This window comes from Antedon bifida, chromosome 6 (genome assembly GCF_963402885.1).
Source record: "Antedon bifida chromosome 6, ecAntBifi1.1, whole genome shotgun sequence".
NCBI lineage: Eukaryota > Metazoa > Echinodermata > Crinoidea > Comatulida > Antedonidae > Antedon > Antedon bifida.
Genome location: NC_136231.1, coordinates 24,533,470 through 24,559,455, shown reverse-complemented (window position 1 = coordinate 24,559,455; position 25,986 = coordinate 24,533,470). Strand labels below are relative to the sequence as shown.

General features: G+C 33.3%; 2 protein-coding genes across 2 annotated transcripts in view; one reads left to right on the top strand and one right to left on the bottom strand.

Annotated features, from left to right (window-relative positions):
* The window catches only part of LOC144844213 (prolactin-releasing peptide receptor-like), a 45,398-nt gene extending 19,661 nt beyond the window's left edge, over positions 1–25,737 (bottom strand). Inside the window, exons 1-3 of the mRNA XM_078700989.1 lie at positions 25,661–25,737; positions 5,931–5,985; positions 5,718–5,777 (exon numbers count right to left, since the gene is read on the bottom strand). The gene's annotated coding sequence lies outside the window, so the exon portion shown is untranslated. The remainder of the gene's footprint in view (positions 1–5,717; positions 5,778–5,930; positions 5,986–25,660) is intronic.
* On the top strand, positions 14,618–23,770 carry LOC144844214 (dickkopf-related protein 4-like). The gene is made up of 3 exons (XM_078700993.1): positions 14,618–15,124; positions 22,362–22,605; positions 22,890–23,770. Exons 1-3 carry the CDS (start codon positions 14,921–14,923, stop codon positions 23,285–23,287), a joined length of 846 nt encoding a protein of 281 aa, XP_078557119.1. The 5' UTR covers positions 14,618–14,920; the 3' UTR covers positions 23,288–23,770.
* Positions 25,738–25,986: the final 249 nt, after the last annotated feature.

Below are 25,986 nucleotides of genomic sequence, written 5' to 3'. Positions count from 1 at the left end.
AGTTTCAATAACATTTAAATGAGAAATTTGATTAATTTGCATATGAACTGAACCAGCTAAATCTGTGCAATAGTTCGGTTGAAAGCATAACATTTTTTGACACAAGTACCGTAGAACCTTCTAATAAATGGATACCTTTGAAACCCAACAAATTTTCTTAATACGGGTGTCCCGATTAAGCGTACACCTGTTCAGGGGACAGTAAAGCCATAAAAACGAAATTGTCCCCTTAATAGAGGTTGAATCAACCGTTTTTCTCCCAATCAAAAGTATCCTCGTCCCTTAATATGGGTATCCTCTGCGTAGCGGTTCCATTAACAAGTATACAGTAGAACCGATACATTTCTACTGTAAATCATTACAAGTTATTCTTGAAAATGATCGAATTCTGTTCTGTCTCTTTATTTTGAGTTCATTTCGAGGAATCCTAAAGTGACAATGTTGACATCCATTGTTATGTTTATCCGGTTTTCATTACAAAGCGGATGTTGCTTTAATTGTGCTAAAATAACACGCTTTTTATAAACACCTGATTCTGACTATCATCAATGGCCTTTTAAAGTAAAGAATTTTTCCCTAATCGTGCAGAAACTATCTGTCCTAATGATCGTCTTATTTTGTACGTACAATGCGACTTAAATTGAACCGGAAGTTAACTTTTTTTTAAAATAAAATTTAATAAATAAAACAAATAAGAATCAGGTAAATGAGCAATTTAATCTCTCAAATTACTGTACTGTATTTTTATTTCATTGCTCTCATAGGCAGAGCCATGGGCATAGGGCATCTATCGGACCAAAAAAACTCTATGGCTGGACCATGGAGATATTATGCTGATAACACTTATTTCTCCATGTTGCAAACAGATTTCCTCGTCTTCGCCGGTTTTTTTTCATGGACAAATATCAATATAAAATGACAGTACACAATAAATGAAAAGCATTTACTTCTTGGCAATTCATAAAGTTTCAAATGTTATGTCTGTAAATTGAATATTCAAGTTCAAGTTTTATTCCCATTCTTATTCATTATTGTTATTATTAGTAGTTTGGATTATAGTATTTATATATTAATATATGTTTTATTGAAGGCTTTAATGATAAGCCACCATCGGTAAAAGTCAATATACAAATAGATAGAAGATAAGATTGATGTATACCAGTACCAATTATATGCCTAAATATTTTTCTCATTCATTCATACAGTTCATTAAGCGAGTATTACGTCATCGAGAAAAGCAACAATTTCATGATTAAGCGATTTCTAAAAAAAGTAATTAGCAGGTTTAATACTAATGGTGTGCAGTTATGTAATTGCCTGATCACTCTTGCTGAATATTAATGAATTAGACTACTGTACTTTCATTTTGAATTTCATTACATATTTTGAAGTTTCGGACGTAAAAATAAGAATGGAAATGAAAGTGAAAACAGAATAGAAAGAAGTTATGAATGAACGAACGAATAAATGAATAAATGGACGAATGAACAAACGAATGAATGAATGAATGAATGAATAAAAGAATAAATGAATGAATGAATGAACTGTGTCAAAATCCTGAATTAGATATATTTTATTGTACCTTTTCTAAGTTTAAGTATATTTTCCATGCATTTCTAACACTGCTGCCAATCTTTAGATTGTATTAACTTGTAGGCTTTTCTTTTTGTTATTTTTATATGTTTTTTTTAAATATTTATATCTATATTTTCATCCTGTAATTGGTGTATACACTGTTGGATATGAAAGAATAAAACACAATATATGTATAAAATACGAATAAAGGCATTCCTTTCATTATACAATGTAGTTTTATCTTATACATTATAATTATTATCTGTTTTATTCATTATAGGATTTGTTCTAAACAAAATCTTTTAAAAGTAAATTTTACTTTGAATATATTGTTTCTTTGTAGAACAGCAAAGTAGGGCAATCTCTGGAATCCGTATAAGAAATCAAAATCGCGGACAAGCCCTTTCTTTATGTTTACCAAATTCAGGCAATCACTGGGAGAAGCCCTGTAGGTTGTTTAACTCAGTTTGACCAGCTCCAATATCCACCTGCCAAGGCCAGAGATTATTGTCCAGCTTTGGTCCTCCAGTTTAGGCCTCTCATCTCTCTTAGGAGCTTACACAAGGCACGTTGCAGACAATTGGAAATGGATGGTGGACGTATTATTCATTGATATTTAAGAATATAAATACAACCATATTTTTCAATATAAACGCCTTCCCCATCCGGGTCCCCATCCCGTCCAACACTTTCACGTACAATATATGATCTGTTTTTGTTTCAACCCCTTCTCAAACCCCAAAGTGGTCAATTTATTAGTACGGTTCATTGGCTGATTTACATTAAAGCCCTTTGGCCATGGGCATCAACGAAATATGTATTTAATTTTATATACTGACCGATCGCTTTGAAGCATGACCTTGCCTGTAGGAAGCATGGCGCTGTAAGTTTGTTTAACACAAATTTAATTATACAAAATCTATACTAGATCCGTGATTATAACACATAATCATAAATACTTGATGGAAGTTATAATACAATTTAAGGCGTCAGATTAATGGTCCATGAACTATAAAAATAACAATCAGTGTAATGAATAAAAAATACTTTCATGTAATAAATATTGTTTAAAAAATTTTCAAAATAATTCAGAATCGAAAATGTAGAATTTATTGAAGAACATTGTACGGTGTGTAATAATAATGTAATAATTGCAAATTGTGATTAAACCATGATTTATTTGAAAGAAAGATGCTACAAATCAAAGTATACCGGTAAAGTATAAGCACCATTAAGCAGTCCGGGAGCTTTGAAAAAGACGTATATGGAATAATTTCAAACACGAACTCAAAACACTTGGAATAGCGCGCCCTCATTTAGGATACAGTTATAATACTTTGACGCCCTCTATGCTGTCAATGTAAGTTTGATCAATTTATGAAACGAAAGTTTTATCTTTGGCACCAAGAGTATAATATTGTACTGCCAATATTGAATGCAATCTGTAGCAACAATTTTTTTATTCTGTAAACAACACAAACGTAATATATAGTAGGCCCTACCGTTTTTAGTCTAACTATCAACATCACGTGCGTAATTGTTAAAGAATATGATTTTTTAAAGTTACGGTACCGTACCACCACATATGGGCATGTTATTTAGTTCTAATGTAAAATTAAACTAAAGGTTGGAAAGATCATTTTTTCTTTGACGTCAACTTCCGTTTCTTGTCATTTACAACATTTTTGCCTTTCATCCATGCGCGGCATTTCAATGTTAATGTCTATAAGTAATTGTTTGGACGTTCGTCTCTGACATTTGACCCTATCAGACAATCATTTCATCATCATTTATTAACCCTAGACTGAAGAGTGTAGAATAGAATTCCAAATGTAAGTGTAAGAGGCCAAAGGAGTTTGTGTTTTTATGTCATTTTAGAATTGGAAACATGGACTGATGGTAACGAATGTAGTATGTACGTCCTACATACGTACATGCAATCATGGAGGAAATAGTTTTATATATTTCTTCCATGATACATTTATTTCATACGCATCCAACAGCGAGTAACTTTACTCTCCAATTACAGGATGGATAACTATTATAATGTATCGTGCTTATAAACTAAGGCTTATTTGAGGCTTAGAGAGAGTAGTTGAAAGAGTCGTGAGTTACAATCCTTACCCAGGTCAGGATTGAAACCTGGATTGGAAAAGCGAGCACGTTATTAACCACCAAACTACAGCTCCACTATTTACTTTACATTTAAATTGTGTGGATCGGCATCCAATATCTGGGTAATGTGACAGGTTAGATATAAAAGATAAATAAAAAATAGATTGGGTAGGATCAACGGGGTAATACACTGGATGTACACCATTTACTACTAGCTTATGAGATCTATATCTTAAAATTAGCCAGTGAAGAAGTGACCAATATGCTTAATCATCACATACTTTTCTTACGATAGTTGGCGTATCGTAGCTTGCCACAGAAGCATTCCATACATTTTTGCGGATTTTCACTTGATTAAAGTCTCAAAATGTGCAGAATATTAATCTACGCATACAGTTCATGAGAATCAGCGACAATGTGTTAATCACAATTCTAACTTGGAGTCAAATGTCCACTTTCATTATAATGTGTTTTATGATTCTTCTAAATTGTAATGAAAGTTTAATGACCTTTCTATTAAAATATCGGAAGCGTTATATTCACCAAACAATATTTTTTAATGGTGGGGTTGGCTTACATTGTTGCATCAATTTAAAAATGTGATATTTCACTAAGATGGTTTTACCTTTTGAACTTCATCGAAATGCCAACGTTCCGCTATAGACATAACCCGTCATGTTGTCATTATTATGACGTAAATTCATATAATACTCATTTTCAATGATTTTTAAGGGTTAAAAGTTTGTCAAATAAGTTGTCGTACTTTCACGATCCTTCTTTCGCAGCTGTCGTAATATACGAAGCATTGCCACGTTTTGATGACGTATGCGTTTAGCGGCTCCACCAAGGTTGCAAATATCTTCATTTTCAAAAACTCTATAATAGTCAATTAAATATTAGGTTCTCCAATTTCTATGAGAACGTCTTATAATTATTTTTAGACCTCGTAAAAGTTAGGAATTCGGAAGTGCGTATCACGTGGAGGAATATTTCGTAACCGTTGTAAATGCGTCGGCAGCGCTCGTCGTTCTGGGCCTCATACACGACATCCTGTCGCTAGATATGATGGACGGCAGTCTTCCAAAAGTGTTTCTTTAAGTGGGGTGGAAAGGCCTCGGGTATATAAATATTGCCATCGGGACTATTAAACGGGTCTTTGTGATTCACCCGCTCGGAGATACATACACGTCATATCGGTATGAATTTAATGCAGAATGACATTCGGTATGGGACGCGAACTTGATTACAGCAGCAATGACAAAGATCGTGACAAGGAAGATGATTTGAAAGATGATGAAAAAATATTGATTAAAGAAATAATCAAGATGAAATTAATGAAAGTTGTTGACGATTAATGATTCATAATATGTATTTAAAACAGAAAATGAGAGTTCTAAAAAAAAGTAGCTCAATGCACTTATGCTGGAGAAGCCTAACTAAGCCCAGAGGGTTTTAAGGCTAGCTCCACTAAAATGTTTAAATGATCATTTATAATTATTTAAATAATTATAAATTTATGTTTGCAACAGTTAGAAAACGATAATGGTTTTACAAATATAATACAATATCAGACATTAGAATCAAGTTTGTCTAATTCGGCGTTTCATAGTTCTCTTAATTGACCCCACGTCAAGATTGATTGTAGCGTAATGGACATGCAATTAGTAGCTGTACAGTCTGTGGTTTGTCATACAAGTTAATAGGACTCAACTCTTACAAACGTGTGATGTTGATATAAGCTTACCGACAGAACAAGTTAAACATACATCCCACTGTGCGACCGGCAATGGTTTTTATTTGCCGTTTAACTTCAGCTGTATAAGTTCATGACAAATCATATAATATTTGCCTTGTTGATTTTTCCCTATACTTTGCTAACGGTTTGATTCTCTCTCTGCCAAAGTTTCAATGAATCGAAGTATATTTAGTGCTAACTCTCTTCTCGAAAACGATCAATATCTTCGAATTGGGTAAATTTACTGAAATTTTATCAAAATTTAAGAAAGAAAAAAAATTAAAAATATCACCTTCTGTATATCTCTTTGCTGGTGTTTTATCAATGTAGATGTTCCTCTTCATTTCGATTTCTACAAAATAAAGTTTCAATAATTCAAAATATATTAGGGCCTAGGTGCTATAAGTTTAGGCCTATTCTGGAAAATTATAAAACAAGAATACAGTACACCTTAAATTAAATTAAAATTACTGAAATGTTAGAAGTTACAAAATCATAAATTTACATCAATAATTATCTGGTGTCACCCACGAGGTCGAGGTTAATCTTCGTTTCCATCTCTACAACAACATAAAGTATTTAATGTATATAAGTATTAATATAAGTATGATACATGTGTTAAAAATCTAAATAATATTAAAAGGGATACAAACACAGAATATTAAAAAGGTAGAAGATGTATATAAAATTATGACATTGAATGAATTAAGGTGGTGGTTAACAAGGTATTTCATTTTTTCGATAACATTTGCTCAATGCAAGTATATTTAGCTTAAAGTCAAGAAAGTAATGTTTTATGATGTCATTTTTCATTAATTAACAAAAACCCAAATCACAAAATAATTATTCCACGTTAACAGTATAAACGAAACATTCCTGAAAAGCGGCACAAATGTCACATGATCATTGTATTTTCATCATTCTTCTATCGTCCATTCCTCGTTAGCAGTTGTTCCAACTTAAAATACCGATTAGGCATTATCAACTTATTCACTATGATCTAACCGAAAAATATCGTTTCGGAACGCTTGTAGTTTAGTTTGGAGTTCGGCTTTAAATAGTAATGATATAGAACCATTTTACAGTTGAACCCATTAACCGTAATGTTAGTTACCGCGGTCGATGATAGATCCTAATGATACGAATAATTTCTCTTTGAAAAGTCGGAACATTAAAAATAACTGCTGAAACTGTAGGTAATATGACGATTTTATTGAAAATACTCCGCCAGATTTCTACACAAGTGTGATTATGCGTTAAGACATGGAGAAATTCTAGGTCTAATCAGGAAGATTAAAATTTCCCTCTTCTCTGGTTTAATGCTTTATTTTTGAAAATAAGAAATAATTATTTGGGCACCAATATTAAAAGATACTCATGGAGTGAGAATAGACTAAAGAGCTCCACGATGGTGCACACTCATTAAGACAACCCTTATAATTGTCCAAATAAGATTGGAATAACAAAACACTAAAATAAAACATTTGTTGCAACAACAGAGCAGCAGCCTTAATTGAACTTTGTAGCATGCGTCAACTTAAGCTCTGTCTACACTATCAAACTTTTGTGAAAAAAAATGTGATGTGCCCATATATGGACATGATGATGTCACTACCATATTTGAGTATATTATCACTACCATATTTTTGTCAAACTAGTTTGATAATGTAGACAGAGTTTTATAACAGTGAATACTTTTGAAAATACAATTCTCACTCTATGAAAATAATTATTCATGGAGTATGTTATAAGGTTTTCCAACATGTTTTATATTCATACCAATTACGTAAAAATAAGTAATAATAATAATCCGATTCGTAATATGTTGTGAAGCTGGCAAATCAGGGAAGTGTCTTCCCTGGTCATATACTGCAGACATCATCTATAAACTATAAAATACTAATTTTAAACAATCTTTTTATCCGAACACACGTCTTTCAATCTAATAAATAACATTTTGTTTAAAAACAGTTGAGTTTAGGTATTCAATTAACTACAGTCTCTTTACAATTCAATAAACAGGTCAGTGGAATGTTGAACTCTGGTTACAAAGTAATGTAGGCCTAGAAAATGTAGAAGTAGAGTTTTTGTAAACATCTGCGGCTTGAAGTGTTCAATATTGTCCTCCTCTGTTTACTCGTATAGACCTATACTAATTTCAGGTTTTAACCATTACCAACATAAAACATTCAAATAATAGCTCGCGGTTTTAATAAGTAAATAAAAGGTTTCTAAATTGGTATCAATTTCATCCCTGGAGCAAATAGGTCACCGGTAGTTAGGGTGTAGCTGCCGCAACACACCCATTTCTTCGTAAGAATATTTTCAACTTAAACAGCAATTTTGAGGTAAACAGTCGGCCTACAACACCCACTAGATTAGCCTACAATTTCGTTTTAGTTTTGACAGTAAGGAAACTGTATGCTAGACAAAACCACAGCATTCCGTTAAAATAAAAAATGTATTTCATTTAGAATGATGAGGCAGATGAGTCATAAGGGTGAATATAACCTATTAGCTTTCAGAATGAATACGTATATTTTTACTGTAAGTCTACATTATAACATCGTATTAAATTAAAGGCATACAATATATAAAAAATGAGTAGGCCTAATTCATTCATTCATTTCATTTCATCTTTTATTTCGGAAAAAATAATATAGAGTACAAAATTCTCCATAGCTCAAGAACAAATTAGTGTCTATTATCTTAAATTCACAACAGAAACTAATGGTGAGGATAGATAAATACTGTATTATCGTTTAATGTTAATTCAAATGCATAAATCCACAAAACGAAATAATCCTAATAGTTTACATATCTTGAATAGATCAACAGCACTAATATCGCGTGTAGGCCTATACCTAATAAAAGCTTGGATAAATTATTCGGCCATCTTTTAATTTTTCGTTTAAATTTTATTATATCAGTTTTCTTATTTATCATCTCATGAAATCACGAACAATTTGTTTTTTCTTAGGCCTATATCATATTTATATTCCTTTTATTATACCTTTTAAGTTGGTAAGTATGGTAGTTAATCCAAATGATTAGAGCATAGAGGAATTATAATTCCTCCATGATTGGAGGAATCAATATTTAACCGTATCGGTATGTTTTGTAATCTTCCAAAAATAACAATTATAGTTTGATTATTTACGACTGGATAATCCGTCATAAAGTACATATGACCTATATCGTACTATAATTCATATTTCATAAGTCGCCATTTATTTACCACAACTCATATAAATACATTACACATTCCATTTCTCTAACTTATAAATACAGTGAGTCTATGACCTATAAAATACCTGTCAAACGAACATTGTACGAACAATATTTTAAATATTGGACCAATGAGGAACAATCCTATTACCGCTTTAAAACGTGAATAAATGAGTCAATGTGGAATTAAAACTGTACACACCTAAAGCATATTGATTTCATCATGTTCTCGGTTCTATTGATAAAACACAATGGCATTCAATATCTAAGTACTTCAATTTGTCAATTAAAATATCTTGGTCGTTTAATACGATTTGCTTTATGGCGGCCTTCTCTTGTAATTCCAACAGCGGGTCACCGAACAGAAAAGCAGGCAGGTTCAACCTGATCAATAGTCTTTTCAAGGGTACTTTGCACTCTACAAATTCTTGACAAATTGCAAAGAGGACTCCCTGGCGCTGTATCAATAGCAAAACATATTACAAAGTCATAAACACTCCCTAGCGTGATGCCAAAATACGATAACTTTAATATGATCCGCAATGATCTCTTCTCAATCAAGTGGAGTCGATTCACCGTTCACCGGTTCGGCATTTACTTAAGTCATCGTTTTACATTTCTTAAGAGACTGATTTCTGTCTTGTTTGATCATTACTTCTATTACATGTATTAATGCAACACGGTTTATGATTTCACCTCAATAAATACACCGATGTTTGTTTAGTGATTATCCGAATTAAATTGTTTTCCTTAACAATTTACGTTGTTAGGCAATCTCTTGTCTTTTTAGTTATTTTAAAAGGTGAGGAAAAGGTTTCCACCACTTATTCCATTATAACAACCTATATATAAAATAAACATGGATTATGTAACCTAAATAAGCATTAGTAATTTGATTTTAACGTGTTGACGTACTAGTCGTAGTAATGTAGTGAACATTAATCATTGTTTTCACACGGCGGTCGGTTCCCGTATATTTCGGCCAGGTGTCAGAAGTCCGCTTACGTCATGATACATCGAGAAAGACAAAACATTTAGACATATCAAATTAAGAATAGGATAAAATTTGACTTTAATTCACTTAATAAAGACTCCGTTATCCAATACTCATAATAACAACAAAATTGAAAAAAAAAAACATATCAAACAATAGTAAACATATTTTTGATTCTTTAAGTCAAGCTTAGAGATGGTTTTTTTTGCTAAGCAGGTGATAAATTTGATCCCAGTATGCTTGAAAGAATTAAAAACATTTGGAAAATGACAAAATACAAATTGGAAATGACTTACGTACTTTACTGAAACTATTCATAACATAAATATATTTAAAAATATATTATTGGATGGACGAGAGATTTATCTCAAGTTCTAATAAATTAATTAATATTCTTATCAACGTTACAAAATCCACAAATCTACGGTGATATTGCTGTGGATTTTGGGCAATCGAAGTTGCATACCTGTGGTAAGAGTTGAACAATTATTCCCCTTTTGACCCTGAAATTGGGAACTTTAGAGTTGAGACGAGTAAACCGTGGTCTAGTGAATTCAACTTCCGAAAGTTGTTTCTGTGTACTCGAACACTCTTGGGATACCCAGACAGATGTTTCGGTATAGGCCTACAGTAAATTTATTTTCCAGTAAGTTGTGTAACGTATGAATACACGGTCTGGTTTAAAGCGACTAAAAATTGTTAATTAATTAATTCATTCATTCCTAAGATTCCAGCCTTTTATTCAAAAGCTTCTTCGAAACACAAGATTTATTATAAGAACACAAGAACTCTTTTCCTGACAGTCTGAGGAGTTTATTTATAATGATAAAATTGTATTTAAAAAATGTGTAACCTTTCTCTGATGTCTCTGAAACAATTTTTTTATTCAAAGTTCTTTCCCCAATTTCGCTTATGTTTGAGGGACAATACATCTTTAAATGCTACCGGACTTTGTTTTTTATTTTCTCCTTTTTGTGTGTTATTTTTCATCCTTTTTATACTTCTGGAAAAAATTATATTATTTGTATTTATTATTATTTCTTTTTCCCTCTAGCTTCCCCAATGAGATTTTAATTAAATAATTGTTTTATTTAAAACGTGCTCATGTTGCAACGTTGCTAGCGTCCAGGATGTTATGGGTCTTGAATTAATGATCCGATATTGATGTTAAGATTGTATAAGTTAAGTTTATTACTACACGAGTCGGCCTAATTGTAATTAGCAATTATCATTTAGGTAAATTGTTCTAAATCGTCCTTTTTTGGTAGTTTTTACGTCGAAGGAAGGGAATCATTTGAAGGATAATAGCGTGAAAGTCCAATTGAACATGTCTTTTTAATCACATCTGTCTTATCTAGTTCGCCAAAGTCGGCCTGTAACTACAAATGTTCGTTCTCAAGGTAAGAAATTTAAGAAGGTGCATAAAATACAAATAAATTACATTTGCCGGTATCAAGCTAATTTATTTAAACGTTCTTTTCCTTTATTGAAACCCATTTGTATCATTTGAACATCGCCGCCTTAGAATTACTACAATTAACGTTGTAAACTCCTCATTTTTGGTAATTGTTTTAGTAGGAATTTGGTTCCAAATTACCCGCAAATACTTTGTTTTGATTTGAGCAGTGTTTATGCTCGGAATTGATAACGAAAAATTATTTATATGAAAAAACCTCAGTCACGTACTAAAATACATTTCTCAAGATAATCAGAATTAGTTGTCATTATCTTTATATACGTTATGGATTTGTATATTATATATTATAGAAACATGCGCTTAATTGTAAACAATAAACACAAACACTGTTTTTTTTTTATTGACGATAAACTATTTACGAAATTACAGGGTGCTATTCTCAGGCCTTCGAGGACATCCAAGTAAAGCTAGAACGCATATTAAAGGGACGCTCCTTCAATATAGGGATATCCTCCTAAATGTTGCCTATAGTTAAAAACATTATTTCCCTTGTTTGTTTCACTGGGAAAGACCGACTTCCTCTTAATGTGGTGTCATAAACGCACAAGAATAGTGGTGTTCTCCGAAGAGGGTTTACGGAGGCCTACTATGTGCTAGTCTATTATGCAGTTAACTACGTGGATCTGTAGAGCATTCTAGTAGACATTTAGTGCTTCAACTATGGTGATAAACAAATATTTATACTAACGAGATATTAAAGTACGTAAGATTGAATTTAACTTTTTTTACATTTTATTTTGGTTTCACTTTTTTTCCTCAATCGATGCGATGTATGACGTAATTAGTGTGTCCGTCTGAATGGTCATTGTGATAATGACGTCATAGGCCTATGTCTCTTTGTGGTGAAACCAGGGAAGAGTGCCAGATTAGTCTTCTCTGTTAAAAAACCCCAATTTTCAAATAATACGTCATTTCCCCACTGAGGTTTTCTAAAAACAGTATATATGTTCATTTTTAGCGATAATTTTAAATTGTCTAGCCTATACGATGGTTTTATAGTTACAAATGAGGTTAACATTTCAGGAAATATACAAATTAAATAATATTTATAGAATTAAGTGGTAAACCTATAGTCTAGACTATATAGGCCTACGTAATACATTTATTAGATTACTTAATATTTATCTATTAATAATCATTATGGATCATTGATACAATTGAGCATTTAATGGAGCGCCATTTCGGTACAGTAAGTAGATCTCGACACCGTCTTGATGACGTTTCTTAGGACCTTTTTGCTATTGATGGAGTGGGATTTGTATGTAGCTTTTGTGATATCATGAAACAGTCACTGAGAGCCATAAGGTACTCAAAATCGGCGGCAAATGTTTATTGATATTGTACATGGTCAAAATATTGGCTGACGCCATGTAAACTCTCCGCTTTTAACATGACCCATCTTAAAGCATTTAAGTATATTGATGATAGTTAGGTCTGTTTAAGTGCTTCTTGTTCACAATGCTCACAGTCAACTCCAAGTTGATTCAGGTCTAACACTTGAGTAGTGGAAATATTTTGCCCGAATTAACGTCATTGTATACATACTCACGCGATGTTATACGGACGGCGGTCGGTTGATGACCCGTCTGGTTGGCGAAGATTCAGATATTCTTGGCCTATTCAAGGATACGCCTAGCATGGATTTAAGCTGTTTGACCTAAGATTTAAACATATGGAGCGGCACTATCAATTAATCATTCAATATTAATTTTAAAACTTCAATTAATAACGTCACAATATAAATGCAAATGTCACGCGTATAGATCAAAGATGGGTCCGGTCCAGGTAGTGGAATCCAGACGCCTTTGTACCTTACGCGACGCCGTTTGATGATGTCCACTCTCGACCTTTTGGTGCCTAGAAGTTTTTTTCTTCTTCCGATGAAATTCAGATTTTTAAAAGTAAAAACAGAATCTATCCTTTTAATTTGCAAGAATGCTCACGTAAACTGGTTGATGTTTGTGTAAGAGATTGGTATTAAACTGGTCACTCGCAAACACATTCGTATAAGTAAATACTGAACTTCTACTGCTCCCTCTCGCCATGTGAACACTGAGGAGTATTTGAGGAGCTAAATCTGCTGATTATCTGAAAAACAGCAGTCTAATACGTCTATCTATAACGTGGGCCAAAGATACTATAACCAATAAACTAAAATTGTATTTTATAATGGTTTAATAAAACAAAGGGAGTATACTGTAATATAATTGGATATTATTATATTTAAAAAATTAGAAGTGAAAATTTTCTTGTGTGTTTATTCATTAAGTCTATTTATAATTTTGTTAATAATGTTATCTGTTATTGTTAGTGTTACTCATGAAAGTCCTTGTACAATTATAACTGGTTAAGTATTAACACAATAAATACTATAAACTTCCAATATTTATTAAAGATATGAGCATTCTTTAAATTCCGAGTAATTTGGTTAAAATAGCTAGGGTATACTATTTTGTACTTTTTGTGTTCCTATCCGTCACAAAGTGAGAGGGGAGGGCTCGTTTCACATGCCCTTTGTGGCAAAATAAATGTTTATTAAATTGACTTGGTACGTTATTTATTCAAAAAATAATCAGGGAAGAATGAAAATGTCACTCTTCCCTGCTGAAAGAATGAAACGAAATAAGAAAGAAACGAAGAAGAAAAAAACGAAAGAAGATTAGATTAATTCTAAATCTATCGTTACAATGGATATTATTAGAAACTTCATATATTTACATGCAGTTTTACGGTACCAGTAAAAAAGTGGATGGGGTGGGGGAGGACATAGGTTCTCAATTAAAATATTACTATAGTATCATCTCAGTATTCAAATTTGTGTTGATTATATCAGTTATAATGATAATAGTGGAAAACAACGTTATGCACAGCCTTCCATTCATTAGGTCTAATGGTAAATATTCAAAATTACAAGATGGCGTTGAATCAGCTACTTCAAAGAAAATAATATAGTGTGCAATTAAACAAAGTGAGAAATGTTATAGTTACTCCCAAGCGTACTGTTAATAATATTCACGACAATATTATTATTTATTATTGTTCGAGTTATGTCGCCCAATGTTCGTGGGAACTCAAGCCGGCGAACTTCGAAGAAAAACAAGTTTATAATGTCAGGAGCCAGTAACTTATCAAGCGACACTTAGGCCCAAATTGGCGATAAGACAATAGGGGAATAGACGAAAACGTCCCCGTTAGGAAACCGATATTTTAATGTTTACGCACCAGTGGTCGGTTGCCATCCTATCCCCATTGCAGAGCTGTTCGCAATCGTCCAACACAAAATTTCATCTTCCGAAACCACTCAACCCTAACCCCTTAAGTTACTATAAGTTTGTCGGTCTCTGATTGGTCAACTGTTCTCGTTACGCCGTGTGTACTTTAAAGGTTTTAACCAATTAGCAGGCATTTCGGCTCTCTTTGTCGGCGACTCTCTTATGTTTTCAGAAGGCAAGCATAAAGAACATGTAATTAATCCCACGGGTGTCAAACAGCGGTATATAGTAGAGTAGTAGTGGAATGAAGTTCTCATTTTTACTGATGACGGACAGTAGCTAAGCGGTTCTGTATAAATACTACGAGAATTGGCACTTCACTTTATTATTGACATTTACTTCGAACGAAACACTACACACGAGTGTTACTCTGTGATACCCCACCATCAGAGGACTAATATATGAATCAACACTGTCTGCTGGCTATATGAAATATTGATAGTTGGAATAGCGAATCGACTAGCTGGAAAATTTCGTTAAGGATTTTATTTTTGTTTTTAGAAAACATTTTCACTTTCTTCAAAATGTGTGTGTTATCTCACAGTGTATTGTCTGTTTTGGTTGTGTGTGTAGCTGTGTCGTTGCCTTCACAAGGGGTGTACGTTCCTGGGGGATCTTCCACTCGCAGACGTCATCGCAATGGTAAACAATCCGTAAGGACACAGTCACAAGAAAATAGAGCAGGGGGTGGAGACACGGATAGGCCAACAGTATTTGAAAGAACACTCGTAAGTATTTTGGATATTTATTATTTTTTATTGACATTATTAACATTATGAAACAAGGTCAGTCATTACTTATTGCATCTACATTGACTGACTGTATGTACACGAAAATAGCTAATCATATTCGATTTATTTGGCCTACTGAATATTAAATATATGTTATTGAATAAATAGGTTAAAATTAAATTAATTTATTATCGTTAACTTCCTATAAGGTCAACAATATCTGGGATTTTATTTTATGCTGTACTGTATACTGTACTTGTCTTTTGGAAAACAAATTCATTTGTTTTTCACGCTTGGCTACACACAATTTGTCATGAGTATTTCAATAGTCTTTTGATGAACCCGATACGTGCGCGCGACAATACAGGTGTCGTAAACACAATTTAGGGGCTGTCGCCTTTCTAAAGGAGAGTCCGGAAACAAGCTAACATTTCGTTTTTTCTCTCTATTGTGTATATAGTAATAATTGAGGAACTTGAGATCGTCGTAATACTTTCCTTGTATTAAATATCTCTCACTCTGTATCTCTTATATGCTAGTTTTTAATTGAAAGATTGAAGTATCTAAAACTAGGTTATTGTCATTAAACATTTTTTTTTTAATGGGAAAGAATGGTTTAAAGTATCAAAAAAACCTTAAAGCAGTTTATTTTAAGATATACATAGAGAAGAAAAAGTAATATACTGTTTCTTTATATTGACATAAGTTATATATAATATTATTGCTTTTGTTGAAAATAGTAAAATTAAACTCGTTTGGCCTATTTTAGGACTTTATTATAGAGGGCGTATGCTAATCTCACATTCGGGCGCCCCATAAATCAGCCCATAATGCATGCTACTGGCTAATGGGAAAGAATGGTTTAAAGTATCAAAAAAACCTTAAAGCAGTTTATTTTAAGATATACATAGAGAAGAAAAAGTAATATACTGTTTCTTTATATTGACATAAGTTATATATAATATTATTGCTTTTGTTGAAAATAGTAAAATTAAACTCGTTTGGCCTATTTTAGGACTTTATTATAGAGGGCGTATGCTAATCTCACATTCGGGCGCCCCATAAATCAGCCCATAATGCATGCTACTGTACTTCAAAGTAATTTTGTTTTTGTTATCACATTAACCTACAAATATTATTCTTTGTTGGTCAGGTATTTTTTATTTGAGTACTGAAAGAATTACAATTATTTTAATACCAAATTGTAGCAGTAGGCCCACTTACCACTACCCACCCGGAATATTAACGGGCACATCAATGGAATATATCATAATAGTTCTACTTTATAGCTAATTGTCCAGATACAAATAATTTTTTCTCTATACTTTTCCAATCAATGGCATGTATTTATCTATTTTCAAAGAAAGATAAAAGGCGGTGTTTGTTTTTTTCTTCTTTTTTTGTATTTGTTCGGCACTCTCTACAAGAGTCAAATTAATGAGTCCTGATTTTTCACCTGCTGAAGGTTCAGACAATGTTTGAATTCTCACAGGAGCTTAAATTTAGGCCATTGTGCTTTTAGACAAAGTTCATTTAGTGAATGAAAATAGGACGTAAACAATCTAACTTCTTAAAATCCTAACTAGTTATTAAAAGCCCTTTGAACACCGCCGACAGTTTTGCATTTGCCCGATGTTTGAGGACAGATAAAACATGTCGGTTGCATTATACTGTTCATTGCAAGTAACCCGTATGTAGGCCTATTCAACATTATACAAATAAGGTTTAAGAAACCGTTAAAAAAAGGTGGGGTCGAGGTGGGGGGGTCGATGTTGGACATAAAAGTGACAGTTCAAATGAGCCATTGCGTCGTGATTGATAATATAGTGGAAACCAAGCTTTAGAGGGGGGGGGGGGGGGGGTAAACAATTCCAAGTGTCACTGCACACTCACAACCGCATTAAATGCGTAATATTTGTGTACGTGTAACTACGTGGTACATTGTTACGGACCGCATTAAATACGGTACATAAAAATGTACCACGTAGATACGCGTACACAAATATTACGCACGCATAATACAATTTTGAAAAGAGAATTCCATTGCTTATTTTAGTTTTGATATTGAATATCCTGAGTAGTTATCACGATAGCGTTACAACGTGTACATTGGATTTCATTTCAGTTGCATTGATCACTGGTTAAATACTCGTAGAAAGACAATAAGTATAATTGATAGTCAATGGCATGTCGGTACCTTTCATGTTACGAGGCACAGGACCTTGAAAAATGAACTTGGATTTGTCATCGATGAAGAAATTGTACTTTTATGATCGTGGTGACGGAAATTTAATTTATCCGTGTCGAGCGCATCAGCATTTTCGTTGCTTTTTGTATTTTGCGCAAATACATTGTAAAGATACCTGGCAGTTTGTACTTAAATATTCATCGTGTAATCTGGCGTCTAATCTAGTCTTCGGGTTGATAGATATAGTTAAACATGTACTTTTTGCACAGACAATTTCCAAAGTTTGCTAGTGTGTAGAAAAGTTTGCAGAAGTGTCACTAAAGCAAACTTTAGTTTGCATACTTTAGCAAACTCTTAACCAAAAATCGGAAAATTTTGCTAGTGTAGGCTTAGTAAATAATGCTGAATACAATTAACATTCAGTGGACAAATATTGAATCTATGTTTGAGGTCTTAACTGAACATAATTTCCACCATAGCAGTATCTTAAATACTTACGTAAACACATTAAGTACGATTCATTGTTGAGTGTTTAGCTATTTACGGATGTTGTTTACGTAAGGATAGCTTAGCAAAATTTGTCTTGTAATCTAAATTAATCCAGAAAAGAAGCATTGTGTTCAGTTTTACGCCTTTTGTCCGGCAATAATCACCAGAACGTTACAATTTCTACTGGCATGCCGGCGGTACTCAAAGAACGATTTTCCGGTCGACTACGCAACCTGTGTTTCGGTACCGGGCGCAAAGGACAGAACAAGTAGCCGACAGGGCGAGAACGTTAGTGCCGCATCCATGCGTGTATAACACGATTGACTTCTGTTCTTTGCTAAGACAACATCTTCAAAGGCTTCCGCCATCAGACGACAAAGATCGTGATATTGCTCATTGTTGGTGTATATGTGATCCTGATAACGATAATTCACTGAAGAATAAGGTGTATATTCTTGATTGATGAATATTGGATAACGCCGTCTTGCAACGAGACGATCGTTTGATAGAGGTGTAATATTTGTTTTTAGGCCCCAATTTGACAGTCTAGGCTCACTGTTTATTTTCATAAAAATTACTCAAAGGTCCGCAATCGGGACGACTTCAAAGCAAAGGTGTTGCATCCCAAATATCAGGTAGTATAATTGGTGATCTTAAAAGTGATGTCAAAAAAACGAAAACAACAAATCAATTATGCATGAAAAATGTGAGCCGCCTGGTACAGTTTATATGTATAAACATGAGATTATCTGTTAGATATATCATGGAGAAAACGGATATATCAATGTTTACTTTACCGATTTTAGCTTGATTTATATTTATTACTATACAGTAGGCAACTGTATACAGAAAGTCGAGTTCACGTGAACAGTCGTCATTTTTCTTTATAATTCCGGTTTCAATTTTCAAATTCTGTTTTCAAAATGGAAAGTCAGCTTTCTGTTTAGAGTGTGTGTACATTGCAAATATGTCTTAATTCAGACCCCTGTGGCGTTCCATACCTCTTACGTGTTACGCGTATATCGGTTCGGTAAACTTGCCCGTGTTGTGCCATCCGTTAATACGTGATACCGTACTTATCGGCATGTCTTTACTTTCTTCGAATTGCACTGCCCGTGCATCTTTCCTCTACGGGAGATGTTTTGATGTCAATATAATACTTATATCATAATACTTTATTAACATTTCAGCCTGTGTTTAGCCCTCGGGTTGTTTTAAGGGATGCATTCTGACATGTCTGTGAAACAATCTACTCCATCAATATGTCTAAATTTCATCTGTTTATTTAACCAGTCAAAACTAATTAACATTTTAGATAGATTTAAAACACCATGCTACGTGATCAAGATGTAACTCGAAAATGTTTAAACTAATTCCTTTGGTCTCATCGATGTTTAGTTAATAGCCGCAATTCGGTTTTAAATAATGATTTTATTTCTTAGCATAATCAATTGGTCTTACAAACTAAGACGGTAATTAAGTAGCACCAAGCCAGAAAAACGAGTCGCACCGGTCCAGCTGCGCTCCGCATTGGCCAATTGCACTTCAAATAGTCTATAGATTTTAACTTAATACATCCCAGCGGAGTCCCGCGGCGCGCGGCGTTTAAGTAAGTCCTCAAAACCGACAAATAGTTTACTCATGCTGCGAAGATCACTCGTCTTAATTTAACTAAAACGGTCCCCCGACTGAGCGTGTGCCCGCATTTAATCGTGTTCACATAGCACAGTCAACGTTTAAACTTGCTTGATATGAACGATAATATTGATGGCAAAAAGACGAGAATTCGTGGCGGGATAAACGTCAAATAAAGGTGAGCGTTACACCTGCATTTAACCTACGAGCCATTTTCATTTGCACTAATACCGCGGGCGTGTTTATTTTCATAACTGACTACTTCCACCTACCATGGATTCTCTTTCATGAAACATTACCGCAAAATGCCGACATTATTTAAAGTCTATTAAGTTTTGACAGTTGACATATCTCCAAGAAGATTGTCCATTTTTATTTGAATGCGTTTTAAAATGCAATTAATGTAAAGACATATCTTTTCAATTCAACCGTGTCAGCAGAGGAGGACCCGCATAGGATATATATCCAAAAGAATAAAAGGGAGCCGGGAAATACATTTTGCACCTAACTAAACATTTTAACACAGTTTAGTTGTGTTATAAATGCTGACATGATGGACGTTTTAACATTCGATTTGTTAAGTGGGGCTCCTGAAACACTTTACCAGGAAAGTAACATAAGTCAACAAACACAACGATTGACAAATGTGCACCTATGGCGAACTCAATCGCAACGTGGGCACCATTTGGGCGAAAGGTGGTATTACTTCTACGGATATTCATTACCAATAGCATTAGTTTATTAATAAATGAACGAAAAATCATCGGATTGTCTATAGTAAATGGTCACACTTTGAACCGTTTGTTCCTGTAAGAATACCGCCGATATGTTATCCACTCAAAAAAGCGGCGAAGATCAAAGAGTTCTGAAGAAGGTAAATGGCGCATAACCGTCACGTGCCTGTATTTCTTAAACAAACGATGTATGGTTTATTACGAACTGCCACCTCGGAATGCCTATTCGGGCAGAAATTTAAACACAACATATTCGTTGAGATACTATCGGAGCCAACCATGCCCTTTAAAGCAGTCGGTCGGCCATTAAAGACGTAATCGTTAATATTACTGTATTCCAATATACACAATGATATAACTTGCTTCCCACTAGACGCAACAATGACGTATGCGCAAGTGAGTTGACCAATGACAAGTAACGCAACAGTTCGAATGATATACGCATCGGGCGTAACTGTTAAAATTACTCGCGGTACGCATACGTGTCTTTGCGTTGTATCCAAGTGGCTCAGCTAAAAAAATCGGTTTTACTTTCCAATGTGCAGCTACATTTTTAAAATTCGCTGACTTCTACCAGGCTCTCTGAATGTTTTTCTTTATTTGTGGCAATGGCATTTACATGCGGTGTAGGCCTAATAAAAATGATGGCCTACGCAAGGCAATTGATAGATGGAACTGCACTTTTTGTTCATGTGGCTTTTATTTATTACACTCATTTGATTTGTTGAATTGGCTCTCGACTATTAGCAACAATTAGGACCTAATAATAATGTTTTATTGAGAATATTTATAAATCAAATTAATAAATAATAATAACTACCGTATTTAAAATATTACGTAATGGAGTAATAAAAGTTTATTTGAAAACAGCCAATATACACTAAACATTGATTTTAACTCACTGCTTTTTTCATCGTCAGAATTAACTTAAAATATATCAAATTACAATTGAACAAATAACCTATGTTCTAAGACATTATGTAAACTTAGCGTGAAATCATAAATCTCAACGACTTTGGTTCACTATACACATTTTGTTATTTATGATTTAAAAGTAACAAAATGAATGTGGGTACATGGAATGTTACCTCTTGTAAACCAACATTTATTTTTAGTGACATTCACCACGTAAATATAGAACCATTACGGGTACATATTCGGGAAAACAAATGGCTGGCTGAGTGTAGAAACCATTGTCCATCGTTCGTTTCACGGGAAAGTGTCCTCTTAGAGGGTGCCCCTAAAAGGGAAGTTAATATTAATAATTTATTTGGAAGCTACACTTTTGAAACAGTGGCGCACTTCTTGAATAAAGGTGTGTCCAGAGTAAGTAAATTAAAGGTAAAGAGAAAAAAATGGGCCTATTTACAAGGAAACTAAATTATGTACAAAACAAAAATAACATTAACAAAAGTAATAGGCCCTACAGAATTTAAAAAACAAAGAACTAAGTATTTCCATTGTTGATTTCAATGTAGAGTCAACCTTTCCTTTCTCTAACACCTTTGTTTTAGATGCCGGCAGTATTCTCCGCCTCTGTGGTAAACAACAACAAACAAAATCGTTTACATATCTGTAGCCTTTACGCTAAATTAGAACTTTAACTAATAGTTGTTTATTTTTATCGGCTCGTGGATTTCGTCAAATCCTTTGTATTTCCCTACCATTAAAGACAACGCTATCATTCGAAGCAAACCAATAACAACAATAGTTTACAACAATTGGATTGTATTATCATGAACCTGTACTAAGTTTAGTTTATTCCCTTGAAATCTTTATGACGTAATCGTTTACGATCATTTTGAGTTCAGAACACGCTGCTGCATCTTTCACGCATTTTAAACGCAGTAATCCATGGTCGGCAACTTTGTTGCAACTTCAATGCTTGCGTTGTAACGCGGTAAATACCGTTATTAATTGAATATTTAGGTTGATCAAACCGGCGCACTTCTGCCTTTGGCCGATTAGTCTTTTGCACGTGGTCGTATTACTATCCGAATTTGTTTCTAGAATAGTTGACATAAACAATGTCCTCATTTTTCTATAAGTCATCCGTACATAATATTGATTTGTTATACATTCTGAATTCAATTTAATAGGAACGTTTTGTAAACCATAAAATGTAATGCAGTACATAATTATTTATTATCAGTAATTACGTTAATCTGAATTTCACTTTTTTTTTCAGGTTTTATGCACTAATGACAATTCTTGTGAAAAGAGGGAATTCTGCCATGGTGGAGAGGGCCACAAGTCATGTTTGCCCTGTAGGAAACCAGGACGCCGTTGTCATAGAAATGGAATGTGTTGCCGGGGTAACGAATGCGTAGACGGTGTTTGTCGTTCAAAGAAAGTATCAGCTAACTCAAGATTCGAACCTGTCTTCGATGAAGAAAGTATTGCTCAAGATACAAAAGCAAATATGTTTAGACGTAAGTGAAGTATGTTTCTGAATCGATTATTATTTTGCTGCAAGTACCAGGTGCGTAATTTGCGTGTAACGATTAATAATAGAGGGCGCAAGTAAAATGTTCCATTGACAAGTTGAAGATGATGATTTTAAAAATGTGTTCCTTTCGTGTACACCGATATAACTTAAAGAAAAACAATGCTTATTGGTTCAGGAACCATATTTATACAATTTTGAATTTGCTTTATGTTGAGTACTGTACAGTATATAAACACTGATTAACTAATTTTTATTATTTGATTTTAGTTCAAGAAGATGATCGTTGTCAAAGTTCAATTGAATGTGACGTAGGTCTCTGTTGCGCACAACACTATTGGTCAAAAATCTGTAAAAAGATTCTGGTAGAGGGCGATGTTTGTACAAAGAAGCGAAGTACAATAGATTTGTTTCAACGGTGTGATTGTGGAGAAGGCCTAGCTTGTAAACGTAACCCGGATCCCCAGTTACGCCTCCACTACTGCCAGGCAGTTAAAAATAAGGAAACACAAACAACAAAACCAACTGAAGAAAGCAAGAAAGAATCACAAATAAGAATAGTAGTTGGTAGCAGTAAAGAAGTCTATGAAATTGACTCTTTTTCAGAGACGACAACAGACAAGAACAAAGGTCACACTGACGTTTTAAGGGACTTAATAGTTCAATAAAGCCTAGCATAGTTTGTACTCTCTTGTAACTTATGTAATTAAGAAAATCCCCTTTGTAATTATCTTAAATTTGTATATAATATCTTAGAGCTGATATGTACATAAAGAATTTTTTTATTAAACAAAAATCATGGTTTTGTATTTAATTGTATAAAAAAAAATCGTATGAAATGTAAATAATCATGTGTGATATTTAACCATTGACATTGTGACATTTGTCTAAGAAAATACATTAAATGTATCATAAAAGAAATAAGAAAAAAAACTAAATATATATTATATAATATAAGAATTTCTTCATTTTTACGTTACGTTTATAAAGAAAGGTATTTATCTTTCCGTTATAAGATTATTAAGTATTATTTGTTTCATTGCTTTTATTACGTTCTTCATTTTGTTATTGACGTTATTAAAGTTTCGTTACATTACGGTTATTTATAAGTGTAGGCCTACTTACCTCTCCATAGTTATTCTTTCAGTTTAATTTTTTGCTTCATATTAGTCACGTTAAAGGTTACATTTTTTTTGTGGATTCAGTTTTTAGTAAAAACTTTATACAAAAATCGTTAAGTTATTTAAGTTGCGTTACAGTAACGTTACAGTTTATTTACTACGTTATAAGGTTTTCTGTTCTGAAAAGTATCCATTCAGTGAACAGGTTTTACTTAATGGATAATTTGACTTTATTATTAGTTTATGTTTCAATTTCTGCTTTCAATTTTCTTTACCGTTATTGAAATTAGTTATTTCTTTAAAAAAAATAATAGTTACAAAATTTGAAGCAATATACCCAGGTAAGAGTAATTTTACTCTTCCCTGATATACCGTACTAATAATACCTTTAACGAAGCGCTTGAAATTTAACAAGCAAATTGGTCGAATTAATCTATCAATAAAAAAAAACAACTGCCACAAGTAGACACTAAAGCTTCGTTCCCACTATGACGTAACGTAACGCAAGCGTTTTGACCAATGACAAGCGTCAGTTTGAATAATCCATCGCTTGTCATTGGTCAACTAACTTACGTTGTGTTACGTCTCTAGTGGGAACCAAGCTGTATACTAATAATTTGAATCATAAAAGGCCTCACATGCATGTTTCTCTGGTAACGGCCCTGTGTAAAATATGTATTTTAACTCTTAAATACGTAAAGAACAATATAATAATAAGTGGATTTGTAAAACAACTCTAGGCCTACATGTAGTGTAGAACTTCTTACTTTCCTTTTACTAGTTCTGATAGCTTGGTACTCGTGGAAGAAAATTCAACGAGAGAAAGTTGTATACAATATTTTACAGACAAACAGCCTTGAGATGCAGGGTTAATGTATATTGATCATAATAAATATGAAAATTGGAATACAATATCTGGCTTCAGTATCTTATTATTTTCATTTTTGTTAAAGCTAAAATTAGAATTAAATGTTTCTGAAGATGTGAATATAATTATAATGATTACACCTCTTCATGGCACTTTAATTATAATGTGAATAGCACAGAAAATGATTAAAGGCACACAAAAAGAAATCGATGGGTTATGTATGTCATCGCAATAGAAATATAACAATGTTACTAAATAACATAATGGAATAGGACCAGCATTGTGTCAACATAAGAGAAAAGAATTAATACAGAAAATATTGAATGAACCTGCCAAAAAGGCAGAAAACAGAAGAGCTGTATGTGCGGAAGGACACCGACGAGAACTTTTATACTGTATTATATAAAAAAACATAAATTCGAGAACAAATGGGTTGAATGGATATTAATAGAGATATAATGTAGGAGCATGATCATCTGATCCAGGAGGAGAGCACAGAGAGAAAAACTGGCTAAAATAATACAATACAATATTTACAGTAAAGTATTTTTTCTTAATATATTCATACTTCGCCTTCCTGGTGACGATTATCATGGTATGGTCTACATTCAATATTCAAGTTCGGAACGCTCTAACACCTGAAATACTGATGGACCACTAACTAAAGGTATAAGGAGGACCAAGCAAAAATACATGTAGGCCTAACACACACATTTAGAAGGCTTAAAATATATCGTATCAAAGTAGAAGTAAGTTGTACGATTTTTAATTAATTGTTTGTTTTAGAGAATGTGTGTGGAATATATGACCAGATATGTAACATTTTAAATCATTTTTACAGTACCGGTGAACGTTTAGAAAGATTCTTTGAATAGAATAATTGAAATTAGAGGGCGCTATACCAATATAACTATTTATCACAGCTGCAGTGAACAAAAATTACGGTAGGAAAACTAAAGTAAGTGTCACATATCTGTTTATAATGCTTTCCCTGCTTTTACGCTTTGCTATAAATAATAATTATAATACATTACACAATTTCGTCAACCTACCTTTTGTTCTTGTTCTTTGATTTACTTGATTCTACTGATCTACGTAAACTTGTCCTAAATAGTTTACCATCAATCAGACATGTTGGTTTCTATCTTGGCGCTACAACATTATTGTTAGATCAGTTAAAGTAGCGCCCCCAAGCGATTTGTTATGATTCAATGCCCATCCCATTTTAATTGCATAATGTTTGTTCGCCACTTCTGTCTATACTATACTATAATCACAAATTCGCCAAATCAAAGGTTCGAATCTTATGATTATGGTTTGTATTAGGCAATTTAAACATTAGCTGAGAAATAAAGGACCAGATAAACAATATTATAAA

Bases quoted from the DNA above. Each gene is read 5' to 3' on its own strand.
- LOC144844214 (XM_078700993.1), top strand. From the start codon at position 14,921: ATGTGTGTGTTATCTCACAGTGTATTGTCTGTTTTGGTTGTGTGTGTA. The intron at 15,125-22,361 runs GTAAGTATTTTG...TTTTTTTTTCAG, and splicing joins CAGTATTTGAAAGAACACTC to GTTTTATGCACTAATGACAA. The intron at 22,606-22,889 runs GTAAGTGAAGTA...ATTTGATTTTAG, and splicing joins AAAAGCAAATATGTTTAGAC to TTCAAGAAGATGATCGTTGT.